The sequence below is a fragment of the Saccopteryx bilineata genome, chromosome 2 (assembly GCF_036850765.1).
Source record: "Saccopteryx bilineata isolate mSacBil1 chromosome 2, mSacBil1_pri_phased_curated, whole genome shotgun sequence".
Lineage (NCBI taxonomy): Eukaryota > Metazoa > Chordata > Mammalia > Chiroptera > Emballonuridae > Saccopteryx > Saccopteryx bilineata.
In genome coordinates this window covers 352,652,467-352,678,287 of record NC_089491.1, presented here as the reverse complement: position 1 = coordinate 352,678,287, position 25,821 = coordinate 352,652,467, and the positions used below count along the sequence as shown (strand labels likewise).

Sequence of the window (25,821 nt, the reverse complement as noted above, 5' to 3'; positions counted from 1 at the left end):
AAATGGGAGGGGGAGCCTACATGAGCCAGGGGATAAGGTTTGTGAATGGCCCATTAAAGAAAGAAAGAAAGGGAAAGGAAAGGCTTAGAGGGCTTCACTTAATCCCCTCCCAAACCGGGCTAAGTGTTTATTCTCTTCCTCACAGGTGCACCACTTGGGTGGTGATCCAAGTTTCCTTTCCACTTCCACTCAATACCTAGCACAAAATCTCTCTATTTATAACACAATGCTGTCGTCCATCCTGAGTTGGTGCAAATCACACACAAGTATAAAAATCATATTTACAAAATCTTTCTGTATGCTTAGCCCAAATTATACAATGCCCTTTAAGCTTCCTAGTAAAGGAGGTTTTCTACATAGTATGTCTCTGCAAGCCAGGAAAACTCCCTCACTCTCTACAAAAAGGAGAGAGCAAAAAACCTGACTCTTTCTCCTAAAATATTAATTCTTCAATTCTTTGGTACCTTACCATACTATCATGTGCACTGAGGAGTGCAGATGAGACAAAATGATTATGAAACCAGTTCCTACCAATTCAGGAACATGCCAACCTGCATAAAGCAGTGGGCGGACAATTGAACACTCCCACTACCCCCCTTCTACTTCTATCCCTACCTTCCCAAAGTATAGGGCACAAAGGGTTTTTTAAAAATTACATATTAGAAGAATGACTCTGTTGAATGAGTTGACTTGCCCCATACAGTAATTTTGTAATGACCAATTGGAATTTGAAGAATGTCTCCCAAAGGCAATGGGTTTTTGTTTTCTCTTAGTTCACAGTTGAGTGTGGAGCTATTTATTATTCCTGGCTACTGTTAGGTTTGATTGTCTCTTCAGGCTTCTCCCCGTGGTTGATAATAAAACCATTGTGGGAATGGGGCAGGCATCCAGAGTCTGGGACTTGCTAGAGGCTCTGAGAGAGAAAATGGGGGTGGGGGTGGCAAAGGAAGCAGGCAGGGACAGAAAAACTTTGAGGTTCTGACACCTATTCCCCCCTTCTGAATTGTACATATTATTTGGGGCAGGGGGAGAAATAGGTATCTATTTATCTATCCATTCATCCAATTCCTTGTTTCTTTTTTAACTGTTTCTTCTAGTCTTGGTTCATATCCATGTCCACTTACTTAATTGTGACTTATAATGCAATCCTCATTTGGGTTCTATTTTTAAAGTTAGTATTATATAACATTTTAAATGATATTTATTCATTATGAGTAGCTTTTAAAAATGATCAGTCTCCTTTTTATCTGACTATAAATGTAAAGCATATTATTTTTTTAAATTAAAACAATATGCAAAGAAAGTGAAAATCACACTTGATATTTTGAAGCATATCTTCTAAGACATTTTTCTATGCATATATAAATATATACTGTACTGTACATGTGTTAGGTACTGTTTTCCAAGTCATTAACTATAGAATAATAATGTAAATTTTAAATTAGTATTATATATAATAGTTTAATTTTTAATTAATATTATATAGAACAGCATTTTAATAACCAGCAGCATTTTAGTAGTAAAGTATTTTTAAAATTAATTTTAACTTTAATATTTAATAGAGCAGTCCTGGCCAGATGGCTCCATTGGTTAGAGCAGGGGTAGTCAACCTTTTTATACCTACCGCCCACTTTTGTATCTCTATTAGTAGTAAAATTTTCTAACCGCCCACCGGTTCCACAGTAATGGTGATTTATAAAGTAGGGAAGTAACTTTACTTTATAAAATTTATAAAGCAGAGTTACAGCAAATTAAAACATATAATAATAATTACTTACCAAGTACTTTATGTTGGATTTTCACTGTTTGGCAGAATAAATCTTTATAAAACAACATACTATAGTTAAATCTATCTTTTTATTTATACTTTGGTTGCTCCGCTACCGCCCACCATGAAAGCTGGAATGCCCACTAGTGGGCGGTAGGGACCAGGTTGACTACCGCTGGTTTAGAGCATCATCCCGAAGCACAGAGATTGCCAGTTTGATCCCTGGTCAGGGCACATATAGGAATAGGTTCACGTTCCTGTCTCTCTCTCTCTGTCTTTCTCTCTCTTGCTAAAATCAATAAATAAAAATTAAAATAAAATATTTAAGAGAGCAGTGTTTTTAAGTATGGGTAACACACCTTATTTACCCTATCTTATTGATAACAGAGTTAGAATCCTGAACAGTTTTTCAAGGATTATGACATAGAGATAGAAAACTATTACAATAGTCAATGTAAAGAGATGGAGGAGAACAACAAAAGAGGAAAAACAAGAACTCACTACCAGAAGATTCAAGAAATAAAGGGAAATTCAAACCTAGACTAGGAAGGATGATTATGTGATTGGGAGAAATAAAGAGATGGTGGAAACAACACACTGAAAAGTCACACAGAGAAAAAAAGGATGACAGCCTGACCTGTGGTGGCGCAGTGGATAAAGTGTTGACCTGGAAATGTGAGGTCGCTGGTTCGAAACCCTGGGCTTGCCTGGTCAAGGCACATATGGGAGTTGATGCTTCCAGCTCTTCCCCCCTTCTCTCTCTCTGTCTCTCTCTCTCCTCTCTAAAAATGAATAAATAAAATTTAAAAAATTAAAAAAAAATTTTTTTTAAAAAGAAAAAAGGATGACAGATATCTTTAAAGGAGATTCCTATGAGAAGAACCTGTAATTCTAGAAAGCAAAGTGAAAGCTTCCCTGAAAGTATTGGGAAGAAACAAATTACCAGGGGTAGATGGGATACCAATAGAATTATTTCAAGACACAAAGACTGAATTTGTCAAGAATAAGTCAACAATATGGAAAACAAAACAATGGACTACAGATTAGAAATGTTCAATATATCCCAATCTTCAAGAAACAAGATGCCAAGGATGGTAGCAACCACAGGACCATTGTTCTAATTTCTCATGCAAGTAAAGTGATACTCAAGGTGATGCAACCAAGGCTCCTACCTTATATAGAGCAGGAAATGCCAGAAGTTCGAGATAGATTCAAAAAAAGAAGAGGCACTTGAGATCAAATTGCAAACATACTCAGTGCAATAAATCAGAGAAAGACAAATACCAGATGACTTCACTTATATGTGGAATCTAAAGAACAAAATAAATGAACAAACAAATTGAAACAGACTCAAAAGACACACAGAGTGAATCAGTGGGTGTTAGAAGGGAGGAGTCGGGGGGACTAGGTGAAAACAGTGAAGGGACTAAAAAAGTACAAATTAGTAGTTACAGAGTATTCACAGGGATGTAAAGTACAGTATAGGGAATATAGTTCATAATATTGTGATAACTATGCATGATGCCAGGTGGGTACTAGAACTATCAGGAAAACACTTTGTAAGATAAATGACTGTCTGATCATTATGCTGTACACCTGAAACCAATACAAAATAATATTAAAACTAAACTAATTGAAAAATTAAAATTGCAAACATTCATTGGATACTGAAATGCTACAAAGAATTTCAGAAGAAGGTTAAGTTGGTCTGAAAGGGCATGGCTCAGCACTTGACTGTCCTGATGTGTAACCTGTATTGTGTATAAGAAGACACTGTCAGGACAGAATATGAAGTAACAGAATGGTTTCCTATAGACAAAGGTATCAAATAAGGGTGCATTATATCTCCCCATTTGTTTAATCTATATGCAGAACATCATGTGAAAAATTGGGCTACACTCAAGGAAGGAGTACAAATTGGTAGAAGACATATCAATGACTTAAGATATGTAGATGACATAATCTTACTGACAGAAAGTAGCCATGATTTGAAATGATTTCTGATAAAAGTGAAAGAAGAAACTGCCAAACGAGGACTGCATTTGAACATTAATAAGACAAAAATCATGACTACAGAAGAAATACACAAATATAGACAAAGGAGACACTGAAATTTTTATTTTTGTTTTTTTTTTTCTGAAGTGAGAAGCAGAGAGGCAGGGAGACAGACTCCCGCCTGTGCCCAACTAGGATCCATCCGGCATGCCCACTAGGGGGTGATACTCTGCCCATTTGGGGCATTGCTCTATTGTAATTGGAGCCATTCTAGCACCTGAGGCAGAGGTCATGAAGCCATCCTCAGTGCCCAGGCCAACTTTGCTCCCATGGAGCCTTGGCTGTGGGAGGGGAAGAGAGAGAGAGAGAGAAAGGAGAGGGAGAAGGGTGGAGAAGCAGATGGGTGCTTCTTCTGTGTGCCCTGGCTGGGAATCGAACCTGTGACTTCCACATGCTGGGCTGATGCTCTATCACTGAGCCAACCAGCCAAGGCAAGATATTAAAATTGTTAAAGATTTTGTTTACTTTGGTTCAGTCATCAATTCAAATAGAGACTGTAGCCAAGAAATCAGGAGAAGGCTGAGACTCAAGAAGGGCAGCAAAGGAAGAATTAGGAAAGATTACCAAGAGCAAAGATATGTCACTTGAGATCAAGGTTAAGATCATTCACACCCTCATGTTCCCAGTTACTATGTATGGATGTGAACGTTGGGCAGTGAAGAAGGCTGATAGAAAAAATATTATTTATTTAAAATATGATGTTGGAGGAGTGCTCTATGGATACTCTGGACTACCAGAAAGATGAACAAGTGGGTTCTAGAGCAAATGAAGCCTGAAACATCACTGGAGGCAAAAATGGCAAAACTAAAGCTGTTCGACTTCAGGCACATCATGAAAAAGCAGAGTTCTTTGGAAAAGACAATAATGCTGGGAAAAATAAAAGGCAGCAGGAAAAGAAGACCAAATAGAAGATGGATTGACTCCATAAAAGAAGCCGTAAGACGCCTGCCCAGGCGGTGGCGCAATGGATAGAATGTCGGACTGGGACGCGGAGGACCCCAAGGTTGCCAGCTTGAGCGCGAGCTCCTCGGGTTTGAGCAAGGCTCACCAGCTTGAGCCCAAAGTCGCTGACTCGAGCAAGGGGTCACTTGGTCTGCTGTAGCCCCCAGTCAAGGCACATATGAGAAAACAATCAATGTACAACTAAGGAACTACAACGAAGAATTGATGCTTCTCATCTCTCTCCCTTCCTGTCCGTCTGTCCCTATCCATTCCTCTCTCTGAATCTCTGTCTCTGCCACAAAAAAAAAAAAAAAAAAAAAAAAAAAAAAAAGCCATATGCCTAAGTCTTCAAGAGCTGAGCAGGACTGTTGAGGACAGGACACTGTGGACATCACTCATTCATAGGGGTCGCCAGGAGTCAGAGCCTACTCAATGGCACGCAACACATGTGTTGATAACCCTTCAATTGTTTCTAAGTTGTCACCATTGTAAAGCCCTAATACATACATCTTCTCTTTTTAGTACTAATTCATAGAAATGGTTAAAAAAATACACATTTAACATTTTCCATTACTGCATAGATTACTTACCAATTATCACTCATAATGAAGTGTATAAGAGAGACTTCCTTCCCTTCACTCTTGCCAATATAATTATCCTCCTTAATAGCTGCAAAATAATTCTGAATTAATGCTCAGAGAACAGCTTCCAGCCCTGGCCAGTTGGCTCAGTGGTAGAGCATCAGCCCAGCGTGTGGAAGTCCTGGGTTCGATTCCCAGCTAAGGCACACAGGAGAAGCGCCCATCTACTTCTTCACCCTTCCTTCTCTCCTTTCTCTCTATCTCTCTCTTCCCTTCCCACAGCCAAGGCTCCACTGGAGCAAAGTTGGCCTTGAGGCTAAGGATGGCTCCATGGCCTCTGCCTCATGCACTAAATGGCTCCAGCCACAACAGAGCAATGCCCCAGATGGGCAGAGCATGGCTTCCTAGTGGGCATGTTGGGTGGACCCTGGTCAGGCGCATGCGAGAGTCTGTCTCTCTGCCTTCCTGCTTCGCACTTCAGAAAAATCAAAAAAAAAAAAAAAAAAAAAAGAGAGAGAGAGAGAACAGCTTCCCAGTTAGGAGGCAAAACCACGTTGTCCTTTGAGTACATCAAGAGTCACAATGTCCCTATCATGTACAAGTACCTCTGTCAGATGGTGAGGAGGAGGTCTGGGGACAGAGTGGCAGGACCAAGCCCCAGGTCCTGTTCAGTTGGAGGATGGCGGTCCCACACGGTGCAGAAGAAGGCAGGGAAGAATAAGGGCTAAACTGGGTGGGATAAATGGGACCCTGGACCCAGACCACACGATGGCAAGGGGCTGGAGATGGAGTTCAGCCTTCCAGGGAAGGAAATGCCGGTTAAGTAAGTAAACCGAGGCTGCAACAGTCTTACTAACCTGCCGAGCGAACTGATGAAGGACGCGGACGCGAGGGGGCACCGTTGCCACGTTCTCAAGGGAGCACCCCTGAAGATCTATGGCCCAGAGGGGCTAGGAGAACTCCTACCCAGATCCCCAGAGGGCGGTGCCCGTGGGAAAATCCAGAGCTTTCAGAATCCGACTGAAACTCTGAAATCGCCACGCCCCACTTATTGGCTGCGGATATAAGGCAACTCCGCTTCTATGAAATGGGACCTCTACTGGTACCTTACCTCAGGTAAGGCTGTTTTGAGGGTTTATTGAGATAATACATGGTGGCTAGTATTTTTGTACACACCCCTAAAAACACCACCACAAACCAACTAACAACCAACACCCAACACAATTGGGTTTAACATCTCAGAGGCCACCGGGGATAGAAGAGAAGCTCTAGCTCAATAGTGATTGGCTGTATTCCATTTTCTCAGGACCTTCTAGTCCTTCATTTCAAATCCGGAAAGGACTGTTAAAATCCTGGTCCTCACTCTCAGAGAGCCCACAGTGTAACTGAGGTGGCATGAATGGTCATGCAGGAAAATTTCTTTGGAAGCCTTACCAGTTTTCAAAATCCACAGCACCTGACCCTCTTGGGAAAAGGGGTGCCGGCATCTCCTGGCCAGCTGTGCACTCTAAGTCCTGGGTCTTCCCAGTACACCTTGCTCACTTTTTTAGTCCAGTTCCCAGTTGAAGGAGAAGGCTGGTGGTCACCCTGAAGAATGAGGGATTGGAAGGGGAGGGGGCTGGGTTCTGTGTTAGTAGTTGCCATGGTTTTCACCTGAGTTCTAGACCCACCCTGCCCACTCCCTGAGACACCAGGGTCACAGAAGCAGTAGGTCAGAGCCTGAGGGGACGTGAGGAGTGCCACTCTGGAGCCCACCAGCATACCTGTTGTGATGGAGCCCTCAGATGGGCAAGGAGGGGAAGGAGACAAGCCTTTAGCAAAGGTGACATGGGGTTGGGGGGGAGAGGAAGGGAGGAAGGGAGGACCCACATGGGGCTGGTTTTAGAAAGCAGAGATTATGAAATTCAAGGAAGAGGACAGAAAATTGGTGAGGTACACGAGTTAGCAAGAAGCCAAAAGAACAAGAGAAAGTTAATTCATTCAAATAGATCCCTTTAAAGGACATGTACTACTTGCAAGATGGTGGGAAGTTTTCTGTAAAGGGGATTGGTTGTTGGTTATAAAGAAACAAAGTCTCTCCTGTGTGTACACATGCACATGCATTTGAGTGCGTGGTTGTGTGATATGTTTATAAAGTTGATCAGCCAGAGTCCCCTCTCTCAGGAGGAGCCTTTGTCTCGTACCCTGTCCATCCACCTCCCTCCCTTATCCTGATCTCTCTCTTCAGAATGGTCTGGGCCTGGATCTTCCTTGTTTGCCCTGAACACAGGCAGGAACTAATGCTCACTTTTTGAGAGGCTTTGAAAGGGTCAGGTGCAAACCCAGCCATGTCAACCTAATTCTGTGCTCTGACTTCAAGTATTATTTCACAGTCACTTTGTCTTTATTAATTAGATTTTTTTTATCCCACTTCTGTCAGCAAATTCCTTCTCATCATTACCATCCTCACACATTTTTCGGAGTGCCCATTAGAGTGGCATGATGCTAAGGGTCAGGGAGAGAAAGAAGTGGGCCTGGGGCTTAGGCACTCGGTAAACGAATCCCTGCCCATTCCTCCAAGGACTGATGACAGCCATTGGTGCCTTAGTAGTCTTGTATATAACCAGGGATAATGATATCTAAGCTCATAGGATTTGTGGGGGAATAAAATGAGTTAATGTTTATCACGTGCTTTGAAAAGTTAGCTAGTGTACTATGCTATAATTATTATTTTAAAAAATGGTTTGGACATTCTAGGTTTTCTAAGCAGGGATTCTCAGAGACAGGTTCTGGGCTCAGGCTCACTCGTCTCAGTGCTGGGTCAAGGAAAAGTTCACAGTGGAAACGGAGGAGGGCTTTGGTCGGCATTTGGATCAGTGGTTGTCCAGCATTGCCCCTCACGAGCTGTAGCCCAAACCCTCTGACCTCCAACCCTGCCTCCTCCCAGGTGATGGATACACTCTGCTCGGAGGGGAGCTCCAGCACCGTCCCTGCTAGAGGCTCACTTGTGTGCCAGGCCAAGGGCCTGGACCAGTGTACCTTCAGAATTGTGAGTAAAGAGCCATCCTGGGACCCTGTCCCCTGTTCCCCACCAGTCAGGAAACCTGAGTCAGAAATTGGCAGACCTCAGATCCAAAGCTCATTCCCCAGTTGTCATCCTCTCGAGAAAGAAGTGGGGTAAGACATTGACGGCAGCCACCCCACTGAACACATGTAACCCTTCCTGGGTCCTAAGGGGGACATCTGGACCAACCTGCTAGTTACTTGGGGCTGCCCATCTGCCGCTGCTTTTCTCCAGTGGCCCCTCACTTCACCTGTTGCCCCCTCAGTGTAAAGAATATCTAAGGCCATTAAAGAAGTTCCTGCGAAAGTTGTACCTGCCCAAGGACCTTCCCCAGAAGAAGAAACTCAAGTACATGAAGCAGAGCCTGGTGGTCCTCGGTGACCACATCAACACCTTCCTGCAGCATTACTGCCGAGCTTGGGAAATCAAGCACTGGAAAAAGTAGGGCAGCGTCCTTGCCCTTCCCACTACACCCACTCCTGGGGCACCCCCTCTACATTGAAGGCCACACCGCAGTCAAGACCCCCTCATCCTTCATCTTTATGAGAGAGTTGGGATCCTGGAGTGGGCATGGTGAGGACGGGGTGGGAAGAGCAGGGCTCTCTACGCACTCAGGGCAGCATTGGTTCCCCATGGTTGTACCCACAGTGGACAGAAAACTCCCAGGTCACTCCCCCGTCCCTGAGGAGAATGACTTCTGATTGAACAACGACTGTGTGGTATGGATGCTCATCACCAGGATGGGGTACACAAGGTCTGAAAAACCCCATATCTCCATGCCCCCAACTGAAAACCAAGGAGGCAGCACGTGGCCCGTTTCTCCCTGGGTGCATCCTGGCCGCCAGACAGATGCTGAAGGGCAGAGGCTGAGCTCTGCCTCCCTCAGCCTCAGGTTTCTCCCCTGCAGGATGCTGTGGCGATTCGTCTCCCTCTTCTCGGAGTTGGAGGCAAAACAGCTTCTCAGGCTCTACAAGTACATCAAGAACAACCAGCACACTAAGTTCCTGGTGAGGCTCTCAAGAAAACGCCTGCTGGGCCCGGCTGAGGGTGGGTTGGTGTGTTCTTGGACCGTGGGGGGAGGCCTGGAACTGAGGTGCCTTCTGCTAAAACCAGCACCCCTCTAGTCCTTCCCACAGCCCACTCCCTGAGGAAAACCCCACTGTCTCTAACTTTACCCCTGCAGTGGCTCAGAGTGGGACTGAAGAGGACAGATTCAGTCGGCTTCCAGTTCTTGATCCTATTCCCCCTCCGCACCCACACACTAATGGGAACATGAGCAAGACACATGCCTTCAGAGCCATGGGTAGGGATGGTTGAGGCCTGGCAGAAAGGCGCAGCAGCTTGGGAAACGCTCCAGGGACTATCCACAGAGCCAGGCCTGGCTTTGCCAAAACCAGTGACTTACACCCTCTGAAAAATTATTAAGAACCTCCCAAAAGCATTTGTTTATGTAGGTTTATCTATTGATATTTTCTCTATTAGAAATTAAAGCTATGCCTAACAGGTGGTGGTACAGTGGAGTGTCGACCTGGGACACTGAGGTCCCAGGTTTGACACCCCAACGTCGCTGGTTGAGTGCAAGCTCATCCGGCTTGAGCTCAGGCTCTCCAGTTTGAATGCAGGGTCACTAGCTTGAGGATGGGATCATTGACATGATTCCAAGGTCACTGACTTGAGAAAGGGGTCCCTGGCTCAATGGAGCCCTATGGTCAAAGCACGTATGAGAAGCAATCAATTAACAACCAAAGTGCCGAAAACACAAGTTGATGCTTCTCATTTCTCTCCCTTCCTGTCTCTCTCTCTCTTAAAAAAAAAAAATTAAAACTTAAAAAAATTTCAAAATGTATATCTACTAATCCATTTAAAAATAAAAGCAAGTGCCCTGACCAGATAGCTTGGTTGGCGAGAGCATTGTGAAGCATAGAGGTTGTCAGTTTGATTCCCAGTCAGAGCACATACAGGAACAGATCAATGTTCCTGTCATCTCTGTCTGTCTCTCTCCTTTCCTCCCTCTCTAAAATCAATAAAACATTAAATTTTTTTTAAAAAAGTAAGTAATCCATTACATAATTAACATAAATAATTCTTATGAGACATAACTATATTTTCCAAAACAAAACAATTTAGTGAGAAGAGTGACTGTTTTAAATTTTTACAAATCTCTTTAGTGTCAAGCTTACTAGAAGACAGCTGGATTCTCCTATCTGCTTCTGTAGTCAGTCTTCTATTACATATTGATTTGGTTGAAGTATATCAAGAAAATCCAGCCTTATATAGATATGTAGTTGCAAGAGAGAGTAGCTTATTAGCATTTTCAGATAAGTATGGATGCTTTTCTTGGATACCACACCAAAACTCAACAAGTGGCAGTTACTTAATTGCAGTGTGGAATCTGAAACCATATTAATAAACATTTTTAAAAATAGACTTTTTTTTAGCAGTTTTAGGTTTACACAAAAATTGGGTGGAGCCCTGACCGAATAGCTCAGTTGGTTTAGAGCAGGGGTCCACAAACTACGGCCCGTGGGCCGCATGTGGCCCCCTGAGGCCATTTATCCGGCCCCTGCCGCACACCCGGAAGGGGCACCTCTTTCACTGGTGGTCAGTGAGAGGAGCATAGTTCCCATTGAAATACTGGTCAGTTTGTTGATTTAAATTTACTTGTTCTCTATTTTAAATATTGTATTCATTCCCATTTTGTTTTTTTTACTTTAAAATAAGATATGTGTAGTGTGCATAGGGACTTGTTCATAGTTTTTTTATAGTCCGGCCCTCCAACGGTCTGAGGGACAGTGAACTGGCCCCCTGTGTAAAAAGTTAGGGGACCCCTGGTTTAGAGCATAGTCCTGATACACAAAGGTTGCTTGTTTGAATCCTGGTTAGGACACATACAGAAACATATACAGATTGATGTTTCTGTCTCTCTCTATCTAAAGTCAACGAATACATTTAAAATTTTTTTGAGTGAAAAGTACAGAGAGTTTCCATATACCACTTCGTCCTATCCCTACTTATTAGCATATTGTATTAAAGCAGTACATTTGTTCTTATTGATGAGCCAATATTGATACATCATTAACTTATAATGTCCATAGTTTACAGTAGGGTGTACTCTTTGTGTTGTACATTCTATAGTTTTCAACAAATGTATAATGACATGTATCCACCATTACAGTATCATATAGAATAGTTTCACTGTCTCCCCACCCCCCAGGACTCCACCTAGTCTCCCTCCCACCTCCCCCCCAAACCCCTGGCCACTGATCTTTTCACTTATATCTCCAGTTTCGCCTTTTCCAGAATGCCACATAGTTGGAATCACACAGTATGTAGTCTTTTCAGATTTGTATCAACAAACTTTTCACACTAGGTTTCATTAGAGTCCATCGGCTTCCCTCTTACACTTTTGAGTTGGACCCACTTTGCAGGGGGTCAGTGGAGTCAAAATATATTAAAGATCCCCAGGGGTTCACAGAGCATACTTTGAGAAGCTGGTCCAAAATAATAATCATAGATAATAGTTTCTACATGCCAGACACTTTATATTCTCTCCTATAATCTTCAAAAGTAACCTTAAGTGGTAATTAGGATTACTGCCCACAGTGTGGAAGTGAAGATGCTAAATGTAGGGAGGTAGAGTAACTTGACCCAGACCACATAGCCAGTGAGATTCAAAGAGCCAGGTTCAAACAATCTGGCACAGAGGGAAGCCCTGCTCTCAACATGCCCCGAGTCCCCACCCCCACCTCCAAACTCTCTACCTGAGCAGCTTTAACCGAGTCCTCCTGCTCTCCGGGTCAGCATTTCTTCCTCTGAACACAAATGGGTGGCTCAGTTCAGTGAGTCCTCCTCTAAATGCCAGAGGCTACCATTGTAGTGATTCCTGGATTTTCACCAGGCAATAACATTTCAAAAGATATTTTTAGGCTCTCAATTTTAATTTTGAAGAGGACTTTTAAAACATTGCTTCAGGCCCTGGCCAGTTGGCTCAGCGGTAGAGCGTCGGCCTGGCGTGTGGGGGACCCAGGTTCGATTCCCGGCCAGGGCACATAGGAGAAGTGCCCATTTGCTTCTCCACCCCCACCCCTCCTTCCTCTCTGTCTCTCTCTTCCCCTCCTGCAGCCAAGGCTCCATTGGAGCAAAGATGGCCCGGGCGCTGGGGATGGCTCCTTGGCCTCTGCCCCAGGCGCTAGAGTGGCTCTGGTTGCGGCAGAGCGACACCCCGGAGGGGCAGAGCATCGCCCCCTGGAGGGCAGAGCGTCGCCCCTGGTGGACGTGCCGGGTAGATCCCGGTCGGGCGCATGCGGGAGTCTGTCTGACTGTCTCTCCCCGTTTCCAGCTTCAGAAAGAAAAAAAAAACAAACAAAAAACAAAAAAAACATTGCTTCACTGCAAACACGAGGCACTCTTAATTAAAAAAAAAAAAGAAAAAGAAAACAGAGGACCTACCTTAAAGTAAAGAACCACCGAAGAAGCAGTTGGCAGCCTGGCCTCCATGTCTCCATGATCCTTTCTCCCATCTCTGTGACTTTCCGTCCTTTGGGGCCAGGCAAGGGCAAGGCTTTGGTGTAGCCAGACCACATCAGTTTCCCAGAAAGGGCAGGGCTGGCACGATGGCACTTGGCCGCTCTCTTCTCCACCGTCTTCTCAACAATGTGACCCCATTGCAGGCAGCATTCTGTCCCTTGGACGCTCCGGAGAGCTCCTTGCTGGGCAGCCAGGAAGACAGTCTGCCCAAGCTCTGCAGCGCCTGGGGACTGCACAGCAACATCAGTGGCATGAAGGAGAGGCTGTCCAAGATGCAGGCCGAAGGTGGGGTCCATGCCGGAGGAGGTAATGCCCACTAGGTGTGAGGGGAATGCCTGAAGGGGGTGGGGTTTGCAAGCAGACACTGTGTGGCCCAACCTGAGCCACCGGGCACATTCCTCTTCCTGCCTTTCCATCTTCTCTTTGACCCTGCATTTCTTTTTCTGTTTTCTTTCTCTTTCTCCACACTTTTTTCCCTCTTTTTCATCCCCTTCCTGACAGGTGTGCTTAGTATATATAGAAAGTTGGTGAGGCACCGGTAAGTATAAATCAGGAGGGAAATCACTCGTCACCCAGAGGTCGTGACCATCAATGTCTTGGTGTGTTTCTTTCAGTGTCGGAGGCCTCATGATACATACAGTTTTGAATTCTGCATTTTTCAGTTAACATTTAAGTGAAGGTGCTTTTCCATCTGACCAGAAGCAGAGCAGCGACCATTTCTAGTGCCCACAATGGGGGCTCTCAAGGAGTATCCTAGCAGCAGCAGGACCCACTCGAGGCGTTGGGTTGGGTATGGGCTAAGGGAGGGGTTCATTCCCATAGGGAGGAGAAGTCCAGCCAGTGGCCTGGGAAAGGCCTTCCCGGCAGCTTTGACCTTGGCACTGACTGCACTGCCTGACTCTCTGAATGAAGGCTGTGGGGGTGGGGACAGGGACTCTTCAATGAGAAGGGTCCCAGCCAAGGCTGGAGCCTATGAAGACCCCTCCTGTGCACTGAGGTTCAGAAAGAATTTGGAGCCACTTACCCCTCACCCTTCTGGAACTGGTTTCTGGGTCTACAGGCAGCTGTTCTTACTTAGCCACTGTCAGGAGAAAGTGAAGGCAAACAGTTTTGCCCAAGACCTCTGAGTAGGGACCTAAGTTGGATCCAGGTGTTTCCCTTGAAGGCAGACTGGCTGGGGCTAACGCAGACCAGCTGCCCTCGGGACCTTGTCCACTGGTCACACAGCAGGACTGAGTGGGAGAGTAGGAACGAGAGCAGGTCAGGTGCCATGGGCATGGGTGAGGCAGCTACGGAGACCCAGAATCCTGCCTGGGCTCTGTGTGGGCCCCCGGCCCAGTGCTAGTTTAAATTGGGAAAGTGAAATGTACAATGGAATGAAGACCACTCTGTCATTAAGATGATCTCTAGACCAAGCAGTCCCTGAGTCAGAGGAAGGTGAGCTCCAGGCTTTCAGGCCAGTCACTCCCAGTACCAGGTGTTTTATGGCTAGCTATTTAACTTAACCCCTGCAGCATCCCATGAGATGGGTATTATTACCTTCCTTTTACCAATGAGCAAGCTGAGGCCTTAGGGCAAAGGGTGCTTAGAGGAGGCAAGTTTAGGACAGGCCTCAACAAAAGAGATAAGGAGGAGAAGTGGGGAAGGGAAGGGGAGGAGGTGGGAGGAAAGGTGTGTGCAAAGGTGAGGGGCAATGAGCAGTCAGTCTGGGCTCCGAGGCGAATGGCAGAGCAGGTTGGACAAGTGCAGGATGGGGGGCAGTGATAGAGAAAGCTTTGTTTTTTTTTGTATTTTTTTGAAGTGAGAAGTGGGGAAGCAGAGAGACAGACTCCTGCATGCGCCCAACTGGGATCCACCCAGCATGTCCACCAGGGGGCGATGCTCGGCCCATCTGGTGTATTGCTCCACTGTAACCGGAGCCATTCTAGCACCTGCGGTGGAGGCCATGGAGCCGTCCTCAGCTCCCAGGCCAACTTTGCTCCAGTGGAGCCTTGGCTGCGGGAAGGAAAGAGAGAGATAGAGAGGAAGGAGAGGGGGAAGGGTGGAAAACCAGATGGGAGCTTCTCCTGTGTGTCCTGACTGGGGATTGAACCCAGGACTTCCAACCGGGACTTCCACACACTGGACTGATGCTCTACTACTGAGCCAACTGGCCAGGGCTGATAGGGAAAGCTTTGGATGGTAGGTTAAGAAGTTTGGCTTTCATGCAATTTTTTAAATTTTTAAATTTTTTTTATAGAGACAGAGAGAGAGTCAGAGAGAGGGATAGATAGGGACAGACAGACAGGAACAGAGAGAGATGAGAAGCATCAATCATCATTTTTTTGTTGCGACACCTTAGTTGTTCATTGATTGCTTTCTCATTGATTGCCTTGATCGTGGGCCTTCAGCAGACCAAGTAACCCCTTGCTTGAGCCAGCGACCTTGGGTACAGGCTCGTGAGCTTTTGCTCAAACAAGATGAGCTGTGCTCAAGCTGGCAACCTCGGAGTCTCAAACCTGGGTCTTCTGCATCCCAGTCCAATGCTCTATTCACTGTGCCACCGCCTGGTCAGGCTATGCAATTCTTAAAATAATGTTTTCCTACTACAAACATAAGCATATCATAGAAAATTAGATAATGCAGATTAGATATTAGATAATACAGTAAAAATAAAATATAAACACATTGTCATTGTCACTGCTAGCACTTTCCAAATGTTTTGTTATGTTTATAAAATATGTATTTTAACCAAAATGAAACCACAATGTGTATACTTTTGATTTGAACTTCCTTTTTGCAGTGAATTATACTTCCATGTCAATATTTTCATTTTATCAAATGTTGGATCAAATTCGCCCTATTCAAATTTTCCCCAGTAGTCAAAGATATCTTTTGCACTGTGTAATGCTGGTGGTCAAGGCCAGGAAGGTCCACATTGGATTCAGACAACAGTAGAGAAACTGCAGAACAAAAAAGCGTTGGGCCGTTCCTATTTAATAGAGTTTCACAACAGCAGACGAGCAAACAGGCAGGGGAAAACCTCTTCTCATGGCAGTGGGCAAACAAACAGCAAAATGGCCCCTTGCAGTGGTGGGCAGGCAATCCGCAATCTTTTATGCACCCTGAGGGCAAGCACCCATAGCAGGGGTCGGGAACCTTTTTTGCTGAGAGAGCCATGAACGCCACATATTTTAAAATGTAATTCCATGAGAGCCATACAACGACCTGTGTACGTTATGCATTATCCAATAAAAATTTGGTGTTGTCCCGGAGGACAGCTGTGATTGGCTCCAGCCACCCGCAACCATGAACATGAGTGGTAGGAAATGAATGGATTGTAATACATGAGAATGTTTTATATATATATATATTTTTATTATTATTATTATTATTTTTTTAATTTTTCTGAAGCTGGAAACGGGGAGGCAGTCAGACAGACTCCAGCATGTGCCCAACCGGGATCCACCTGGCATGCCCACCAGGGGGCGATGCTCTGCCCATCTGGGGCATTGCTCTGTTGCAACCAGAGCCATTCTAGCACCTGAGGCAGAGGCCATGGAGCCATTCTCAGTGCCTGGGCCAACTTTTTGCTCCAATGGAGCCTTGGCTGTGGGAGGGGAAGAGACAGACAGAGAGGAAGGAGAGGGGTAGGGGTGGAGAAGCAGATGGGCGCTTCTCCTGTGTGCCCTGGCCAGGAATCGAACCTGGGACTCCTGCATGCTAGGCTGACACTCTACCACTGAGCCAACCGGCCAGGGCCAGAATGTTTTATATTTTTAACGTGTTTTTTTTTTTTAATTAAAGATTTGTCTGCGAGCCAGATGCAGCCATCAAAAGAGCCACATCTGCCCATAGGCCCAGAACCTGACCCATAGCCTTATATAGACTATCCACACGTGGCTCCACCATGTGCTCATGCACTAATCATGCAAAGTACAAGTGAGCAAGCCTAACACAGCTGTTTTCCTAACACACTGGTTTCTAAAACTTTGTGCATTTAATCTGGTTGTGTGTCTCCAGTCTCTTTTACCCTAACAAAGACCCCATTTTACTCCTTGACCTGTTGAAGAGATTAGGCTATCGTCCAGCAGAATGTTCCACTTTCTGCTTTTTTATTTGTTGGGTTTTTTTTCTCTTGGCACCTTTTAAACTTGCTCCTCTGTCTATAAACAGAACTGTAAATCAAAATCTGGATAAATTCATATTAAATGATTCTTTTTTGGTGGGGAGACATTAGAGATAAGGTTATGTTTTTCAAGTGTGTGTTACATAAGAAAACACATACTGTGCTATCTGGTTGACCTACCAGGATCAGCTGAGTTCTATCTGTGCAATTAAAAGTACCAAATATGGCCTAACCTGTGGTGGCGCAGTGGGATAAAGCGTCAACCTGCAACACTGAGGTTGCCGGTTCGAAATCTTGGGCTTGCCTGGTCAAGGCACATATGGAAGTTGATGCTTCCTGCTCCTCCCCCTTCTCTCTCTCTCTCTCACTCTTCTCTCTCTGAAAATCAATAAATAAAATATATATATAAAAAAGAAGAGAATTTGCCCTTTTGAAAAAAAAAAGTAATTCATGTGGTTTTTCTTTAGCACTAGGTTTATAAGTCAGTTAGTTCTCAAGTAAAACAATGGCGATAATGTTGGCAAACAGTCCAGCAGCAAAATACTGGGAACTGGGCATGAAACCCAGAGAGAGGAGTAGGGAGGAATCAGAGTCTGAAGCCAGCTGGCAAGAAATGTGGGTCTGGTCTGGACTGTGGCCCTACCTTGCCTCAGGCTTTTGGCAAGTCATTTCCTTATTCTGTGGCTAGGGGAGATCCCTCATTTGTTGATTGGGGTGATACCATCACCCTACCCCACAGATTTCTGTGAGAAAATAATAATGGATATAGCTTGGAAGTAAGATTTTTGTTGTCCTTCTTTTAGGTCCTTACCACACAGGCTGAGATTCTCTTAGTATTTGTGATGTCAACAGGACTGTCTCTGACTTTCCCCTTTTCAGGTTCTTTAAGTAACCTTCCTCAAAACCCAAAAAAGAGAAAGAGGATTAAGGAAGCTCCTGAAACTCCAGAGACCTGCCCGTAGGAAGACTTGGCTAGAGCCAAAGGACAGTTTTCCCTGGGTCCCAGAGCGCGTGTCTGTCTTCAACACTTCTGCACCTGGGGAGATGGAGACCCATGAGGGGAAAAAAAGAAAATGATCTTTATCAAAGGGACACTTGGGTCTTAATTATGCATAAAATGGGGTGGGAAATAAACATCCTTAAGACAGCTCTACTTTACTGGGCTAACAATCATTATTCATTTAAAAATTTTATTTAGCCTGACCAGGCAGTGGTACAGTGGATAGAGCATCGGACTGGGACATGGAAGACCCAGATTTGGAACCCTGAGGTCACTGGCTTGAGTGTGGGCTCACCAGCTTAAGCACAGGATCATAGAAGTGACCCCATGGTTGTTGGCTTGAGCCCAAAGGTCGCTGGCTTGAATCCAAGGTTTCTGGCTTGAGTCCAAGGTTGCTGGCTTGAGCCCAAAGGTTGCTGGCTTGAGTCCAAGGTTGCTGGCTTGAGCCAAGGTAACTGGCCTGAGCAAGGGGTCACTCTCTCTGCTGTAGCCCCTCTACCCCCGTCAAGGCACATATGAGAAAGCAATCAATGAACAACTAAGGAGCTGCAGCAAAGAATGATACTTCTTATCTCTCTCCCTTCCTGTCTATCTGTCCCTATCTGTCCCTCTCTCTGACTCTCCCTGTCTCTGCCCCCAAAAAAGTTATTAAAGAATATTTTCCAGCCACCTTCTGAGTGGCAGGTGTCCCGCACATACACAGATGAACAAGAGGTGGCCATGTGTGTCAAGGACCATCACAACCTAGTGGGGAGACACATGTAAATTAGACATCACAATGGGGTGAGACAGGGGCCTGGGTAACAAAAGAGCTGATGTGGGTCCACCAGGGGAGAACACAGGGGAGGGGAGTGGGCCTGAAGTCAGGGAGAAGAAGTCTGGCAACCTGTCTATATCATCTGAACTTAATCTGGTGGGAAACTTGGGGGGTGAGGGAGGACAGTGGCAAGGGAGATATCAAGCAGTGAAATGGGCTGTTGTGACTTAGGTATTGGGGCGATGCTCTGGAGATTGTGAGCAAAATGCATGGAACTGAGAGAGGGCAGAGGCATATCAAAGGAAAAACATCAATAGTCTTCACTAGGTTGGTGATTCAAAGCTGCAGTCAAAAGTCGGCAGCCCAGTCAAAAGTCGGCAGCCTGTGCACTGAATTCAGACCACTGATGTGTTTTATTTGCCACTTATGGTGTTCTACCTCCTTAAAACATTTTTAAAAAGATTATTTGCCAATATTAACTCAGTACATGTCACATTCAAAACAACAGATTTCTGGCTTTTAAAAACTGGTCACACTAGCCTGACGTGTGGTGGCGCAGTGGATAAAGCATTAACCTGAAATGTTGATGTCGCCGGTTCAAAACCCTGGGCTTGCCCAGTCAAGGCACATATGGGAGTTCATGCTTTCTGCTCCTCCCCTTCTCTCTCTCTCTCTCTCTCTCTTTCTCTCTAAAAATGAATAAATAAAATCTAAAAAATAAAAAAACAACAAAAACTGGCCACACTTGTCCTGGTAGGGTAGATCAATTGGTAGAGAATTGCCCCAATATACCAAGGTTGCAGGTTTGATCCCTGGATAGGGCACATACAAGAATCAACCAATGGGCCTGACCTGTGATGTGGCAGTGGTTAAAGAGTAGACCTGGTATTCTGAGGTTGCTGGTTCGAAACCCTGGGTTTGCCTGGTCAAGGCTCATATGGGAGTTGATGCTTCCTGGTCCTCCCTCCTTCTTTCTTTCTATCTCTTCTCTCTAAAATGAATAAAATCTTTAAAAAGAAGGGAACCAATGGACTAAGCCAGTTAGCTCAGTCGATAAGAGCATCATCCCGAAACAACATAGTTGAGGTTCAATTCCCAGTCAGGGCACATACAGGAAGCAATCCAGGGATGCATGACTGGATGTAACAACAAATGAATAATTCTCTTCCCCCTCCATTCCTCTGTCTCTAAAAATAAAATTAAGCTCTGGCTTGATGGTTCAGTTAGAGCATCATCCAGGATTGTGGAGATTGCAGATTTGATTCTCCAGTCAGGGCACATACAGGAGCAGTTCAATGTTCCTGTCTCTCTCATCCTGCCTCTTTCTCAAGAAAACAACAACAACAACAATCAACCAACGAATGAATAAATAAGTAGAAAAACAAAGCAATCTTTCTCCTCCCTCCCTCTAAAATCAATCAATAAAAATAAATTGGCCACACTTAAACCTGCCTTCCCACATGGCTGGAGCTGAGAAGTAGTTACTTAGGTTTCACTGATATTCCTCCCCGTTCCCCACGTTTCCAGCCTCCCTGTTGCCTTACACACTGGCCTTCTCCACTCAGTCATCATCTGTTTGGCCCTTTTAGTCTTTACTGTGTGCTACCCTTGGGTATTCAAAGTCAAGGAATAGGTACATAAAGGGGAGAGGGGTGAATCTGAGTGATTATATAAGTAAGGTACAATTGACCATTTTCAGTGATGGATGTGGGAGAGGAGAAAAGGAGGGGTGGGGGAGGCATGATGATAGCACATTATTTCTAGCTAGAAATACCAGGTAGAGATGGTGGTCAAAACTCCAGGAGGAGAAACAAGCCCAGTCATTTTCCAAAGACAGAAGAACCAGGGCTCTGCCTGAGGCAGCAGCACACAGTGCCCCATGCAGCCTGGGAATGGATGGATAGGACCAGACAAACACCCTTTCTCCTGTGCTCAATGTTTTTCAAAGATTTAAATACTTTTTAAATAATTTTTACTTATTGATTTTAGAGAGAAGAAACATCGATTTCTTTTTCTACTCACGCATTCATTGGTTGATTCTCTTTTTTTTAAAAAAAGATTTTATTTATTCATTTTAGAGAGGGGAGAGAAGTAGAGAAGGGGGGAGGAGCAGAAAGCATCAACTCCCATATGTGCCTTGACCAGGCAAGCCCAGGGTTCTGAACCGGCAACCTCAGTGTTACAAGTCAATGCTTTGTCCATTGCACCACCACAGGTCAGGCAATTGGTTGATTCTTGTCTATGCCCCGATCAGCAATAGAGCCCACAAACTTGGCATATCAGGACAACACTACTTTTTTTTTTTTTTTTTGTATTTTTCTGAAGCTGGAAACGGGGAGGCAGTCAGACAGACTCCCGCATGCGCCTGACCGGGATCCACTTGGCACGCCCACCAGGGGGCGATGCTCTACCCACCCAGGGCATCGCTCTGTCACGACCAGAGCCATTCTAGCACCTGGGGCAGAGGCCAAGGAGCCATCCCCAGCGCCCGGGCCATCTTTTGCTCCAATGGAGTCTCGGCTGCGGGAGGGGAGGAGAGAGACAGAGAGGAAGGAGAGGGGGAGGGGTGGAGAAGCAGATGGGCGCCTCTCCTGTGTGCCCTGGCCGGGAATTGAACCCGGGACTTCCGCATGCCAGGCCAACACTCTATAACCAAGCCAACCGGCCAGGGCCCAGGACACTTCTAACCAACTGAGATACTAGGCCACAGCATCAAATATTTAAAATGTAAAATGAATAGCAATCAAGACTTGAAGAACAAGTATAGGGAAGCATAAATAGGGAAAGAAGGAGGCAGTCCAGATCTTTCTTTGTTTCTTATACCCATTGCCTCCCAGAAGAAGCAAGATGAGATTGCTGAGGCATAGGCATGGGAACTGCCTTGTTTGGGTGATCCCTGACAGTGAGATAAGGGCAAGCGGGCTGGAGGTGCCCCTGTTGATTGCGGGCTCTTCAATTTTGTCTACTCCTGAGAGATTTCACTCAGAGGGTCCCAGGGTGGTATCCCCTGTGTGTGAGGCAGCACTGCCACCTAGAGGAATTACAGGACTCTACTTAACTCTTCCAACCAAGGCAGGTGTGAGTAAGAGAGAAAGAGACCAGGAGGTGGAGCTGTCTCATATCAGCCTTGGGGACAATCAGGGGGCCTGAAGGCAAAACTGGCAACAGGTGAGGTGTGGTTCTGGTGCCCTTAACACCTCAAATTCAGTAGGATCACAGAATTCCAAAAGGGCAGCTCATTTAACATTGCTGTGCTCAAAATCCTTCAACAGCACAGGATTTTTAGGACAGTAAAAATACTCTGTATGGCCCTGGCCAGTTGCTCAGTGGTAGAGCATCGGCCTGGCGTGCAGGAGTCCCGGGTTCAATTCCCAGCCAGGGCATACAGGAGAAGCGCCCATCTGCTTCTCCACCTCTCCCCCTCTCCTTCCTTTCTGTCTCTGTCTTCCCCTCCCGCAACCAAGGCTCCATTGGAGCAAAGTTGGCCTGGGCGCTGAGGATGGCTCTGTGGCCTCTGCCTCAGGCGCTAGCATGGCTCTGGTTGCAACAGAGTGATGCCCCAGATGGGCAGAGCATCGCCCCCTGGTGGGCGTGCTGGGTGGATCCCGGTCGGGCGCATGCAGGAGTCTGACTGCCTCCCCATTTCCAACTTCATAAAAATACAAAAAAAAAATACTTTGTATGATACTAGAATGAAGGATGCATGTCACACATTTATCCAAACACATGCAATGTATAACATCAAGAATGAACCCAGGAAAAGACAAGATGGCGCTGGAGTAGGCGGACGTACCAACATCCACCTCCCCAAACCAAAGTGGATTACAAACTAATTTTAAGAACTATTATCTGGAAAAACCAACTTTGGACTAAACTAAGAGGACTCTTCAACCAAGGAACGCAGAAGAAGCCACACTGAAAGTGCTCCAGATATATGGAAAAGATTTATATAGGCAGATGGGGATCCTCAAACCCCTCAGTGAGATCTTCTGAGCATGGCTTTTAAGATACCAAGAGGCAGGAAAAGCCCAATAGAGATCAGGGGAACTACCAGCTTTTAGGACACGCCCTTAAAGGCTCCAATGCCCCAAAGGGGTCTCATAGGATGCCATCTGGGTCCTGCTTCAATAGTGGAAAGGAAGGTCATTGAGCTAAAGCCTGCCAGACTTACATGCCTCTGCTGTGAAGAAACAGGGACACTGGAAGGTAGGCTTCCCCCTTGCTCCTCTAAGGGAGGGTTCAGTCTCTTCCAGCCCTGCTCCAGCCACTTATGACCTAACCTTGCCCAGAATGCTGGGGTTTGCCACGGAAGGCTGAAGGTGCCCAGGGCCGTCGGCCCCATCTATGACACTGTGGACGAGCCTAGGGTATTTATTCCAAGAATCAGGTAAACTGATCTCATTTGCACAAGGGCCATTTAACTATGTCTTGCCTGAATAGTCAGGTTTTTTATTCTTCCCTTGAAGATCTCTGTTGTGGGTGTTGATAGTCCTATTTTCTGTTGCTTTGTTTAATATATAGTGTTTCCTTTATTCCTCCTACCTCAATGCCCCACTCATATTTCAGGCTGGGACCTACTCCTAATTTAGAGCTCTCTTTCCCCCTTTTGCCAACTTCTATTATGAATCTACCTTTGCCACCCAGCTTAGTGTATCCCAAAGTTCTCTTTACCAAGCCACAGTCTCAGTGCTCCAGGGAAAAGCAACCTGGTCTCATCTCTCCAGGCAGAAGAGAATAGAAGCTCCATATCCACACAAGCTGCGATGGCTTTTCAAGTCTACCTGAATCATTACCAGCTAGAAGCAGCGGTCATTGAGACTTGGATGTGAGCTGCAAAGTATAGAATTGTGACAACAATTCCAGGGCCATGCGGACTTTTCCTGGACTCCTGCTCCTTGTGACAGCTCCTAACAGACTGAACTGGGGTTGGGTTGCATTTTTCAGGGATTTGGCATGGTGTTGGGGCCAACTTGGACTTGGTGAACATGTTAAGGACACTACTCTTTTATGGATTCTTGCTGTATTGGCCAGGAGTTTGCTTAAAGGCTTTAATCACTGTAAAAAAAATAGAAGACTAGATAAAGAAGATGTGGCACATATACACCATGGTATACTATTCAGCCATAAGAAATGATGACATCGGATCACTTACAACAAAATGGTGGGATCTTGATAACATTATATGGAGTGAAATAAGTAAATCAGAAAAAAACAAGAACTGCAGGATTCCATACATTGGTGGGACATAAGGACGAGACTAAGAGACATGGACAAGAGTGTGGTGGTTACGGAGGGTGGGAGGAGGGAAGGAGGGAGAGGGGGGCGGGGTGTGGGAGGGGCACAGAGAAAACTGGATAGAAGGTGACGGAGGACAATCTGACTTTGGGTGATGAGTATGCAACAGAATTGAGTGGCAGGATAACCTGGACATGTTTTCTTTGAATATATGTAAATATATGTACCCTGATTTATTGATGTCACCCCATTAAAATAAAAATTTATTTATAACCCCCCCCAAAAACAAAACAAAAGAATTAACCCAATTATAAACTATGAACCCTGGGTTATAATGAAGTGTCAGGGTAGGTTCATCAGTAGTAACAAATATACCACTCTGGTGGGGGGGGGATATGCAGTGGTGGGAGTAAAATAATTGAACAACTGGTTCTCTGTCTAAGAGAGAGTTTTTAATATTTTAAGAGTTTTAAAATATTAATGAATAAATATTAATACCTGACAAAAAACAATAAAGATATTGTTATTTAAGATATTCTCATATTGCTTTTTTAAAAAGATTTTATTTATTCATTTTAGAGATTAGAGAGAGAAGGGAGGGAGGAGCAGGAAGTATCAGTTTGTTTTGATCAGGCAAGCCCAGGATTTCAAACCCACAACCTCTGCATTCCAGGTCAACACTTTATGCATTGCGCCACTACAGGTCAGGCACCATATTGTTTCTTGATTGGTGTCCTCACTTGCAAGTTTTTTTCACCTATGGACGGAATGAACATTGCTATGGGCACTTAGAATATGCTGTTGTACAGATGAACGTTAAAAAAGAGTAAGGAATGTAAATTTGTGATTTCTACATTGAGTGGCTGCCCAGGCACCCATCTTAGAAAGAACCGTGATTACAAATGCCATTTTAACAACCAGTTCTCTGAACTTAACAAAAAATTCAGGTATTAATTCTGCCAAACTGGTGCAAACTGACTGAATCCCACCACTGGGGATATGGATAGTGAGGAGTGTATGCATGCATGGGGATGGTGGTATACAGGAAATTCTTGTACTTTCTGCTCAATATTGCTGTGAACCTAAAACTGCTCTAAGAATCTGCTCTTGGTTGGGAGCTAGCCCATAGGAAGATAGTGGCCACAAAGAAGATGAATCGCTGGAGACAACCAACTCCAGGCTCCAACTTGTTAAAAACAGTAAAAGTATGTGCTCAGGTATAAGCAGACTCTGAAGATGATCAGACGTGGCAAGGTGAAACTGGTCATCCTCACTGAAAACTGTCTAGCCTCAATGGACTCTGAAATAGAATACTGTGGGATGTTGGCCAAGACTGGTGTACATCACTACAGTGGCAATAATATTGAATTGGGCACTGCGTGTGGAAAATACTGCAGAGTATGCACACTGGCTGTCATTGATCCAGGTGACTGATAGCATTAGAAGCATGCCAAAACAGACTAGTGAAAATTAAATCATGCAGAATTTTTTAAAAATAAAACTTGCCAGAGCTTGTTTAAAAAAATAAAAACTGGGCCTGACCAGGCGGTAGCGCAGTGGATAGAGCATCGGACTGGGATGCAGAGGACCCAGGTTCGAGACCCCGAGGTCGCCAACTTGAGCATGGGCTCATCTGATTTGAGCAAAATCCCACCAGCTTGAAACCAAGGTCGCTGGCTCCAGCAAGGGGTTACTCAGTCTGCTGAAGGCCCGTGGTCAAGTCACATATGAGAAAGCAATTAATGAACAGCTAAGGTGTTGCATCGCGCAATGAAAAACTAATGATTGATGCTTCTCATCTCTCT

At 45.1% G+C, this 25,821-nt stretch overlaps 1 protein-coding gene across 1 annotated transcript; it reads left to right on the top strand.

Moving 5' to 3' along the window:
* The first annotated feature begins 7,117 nt into the window (after positions 1 to 7,117).
* On the top strand, positions 7,118 to 17,986 carry CHCT1 (CHD1 helical C-terminal domain containing 1). The gene is made up of 6 exons (XM_066254550.1): positions 7,118 to 7,168; positions 8,273 to 8,374; positions 8,655 to 8,830; positions 9,297 to 9,396; positions 13,060 to 13,222; positions 17,904 to 17,986. Exons 1-6 carry the CDS (start codon positions 7,118 to 7,120, stop codon positions 17,984 to 17,986), a joined length of 675 nt encoding a protein of 224 aa, XP_066110647.1.
* The last annotated feature ends 7,835 nt before the right edge of the window (positions 17,987 to 25,821 follow it).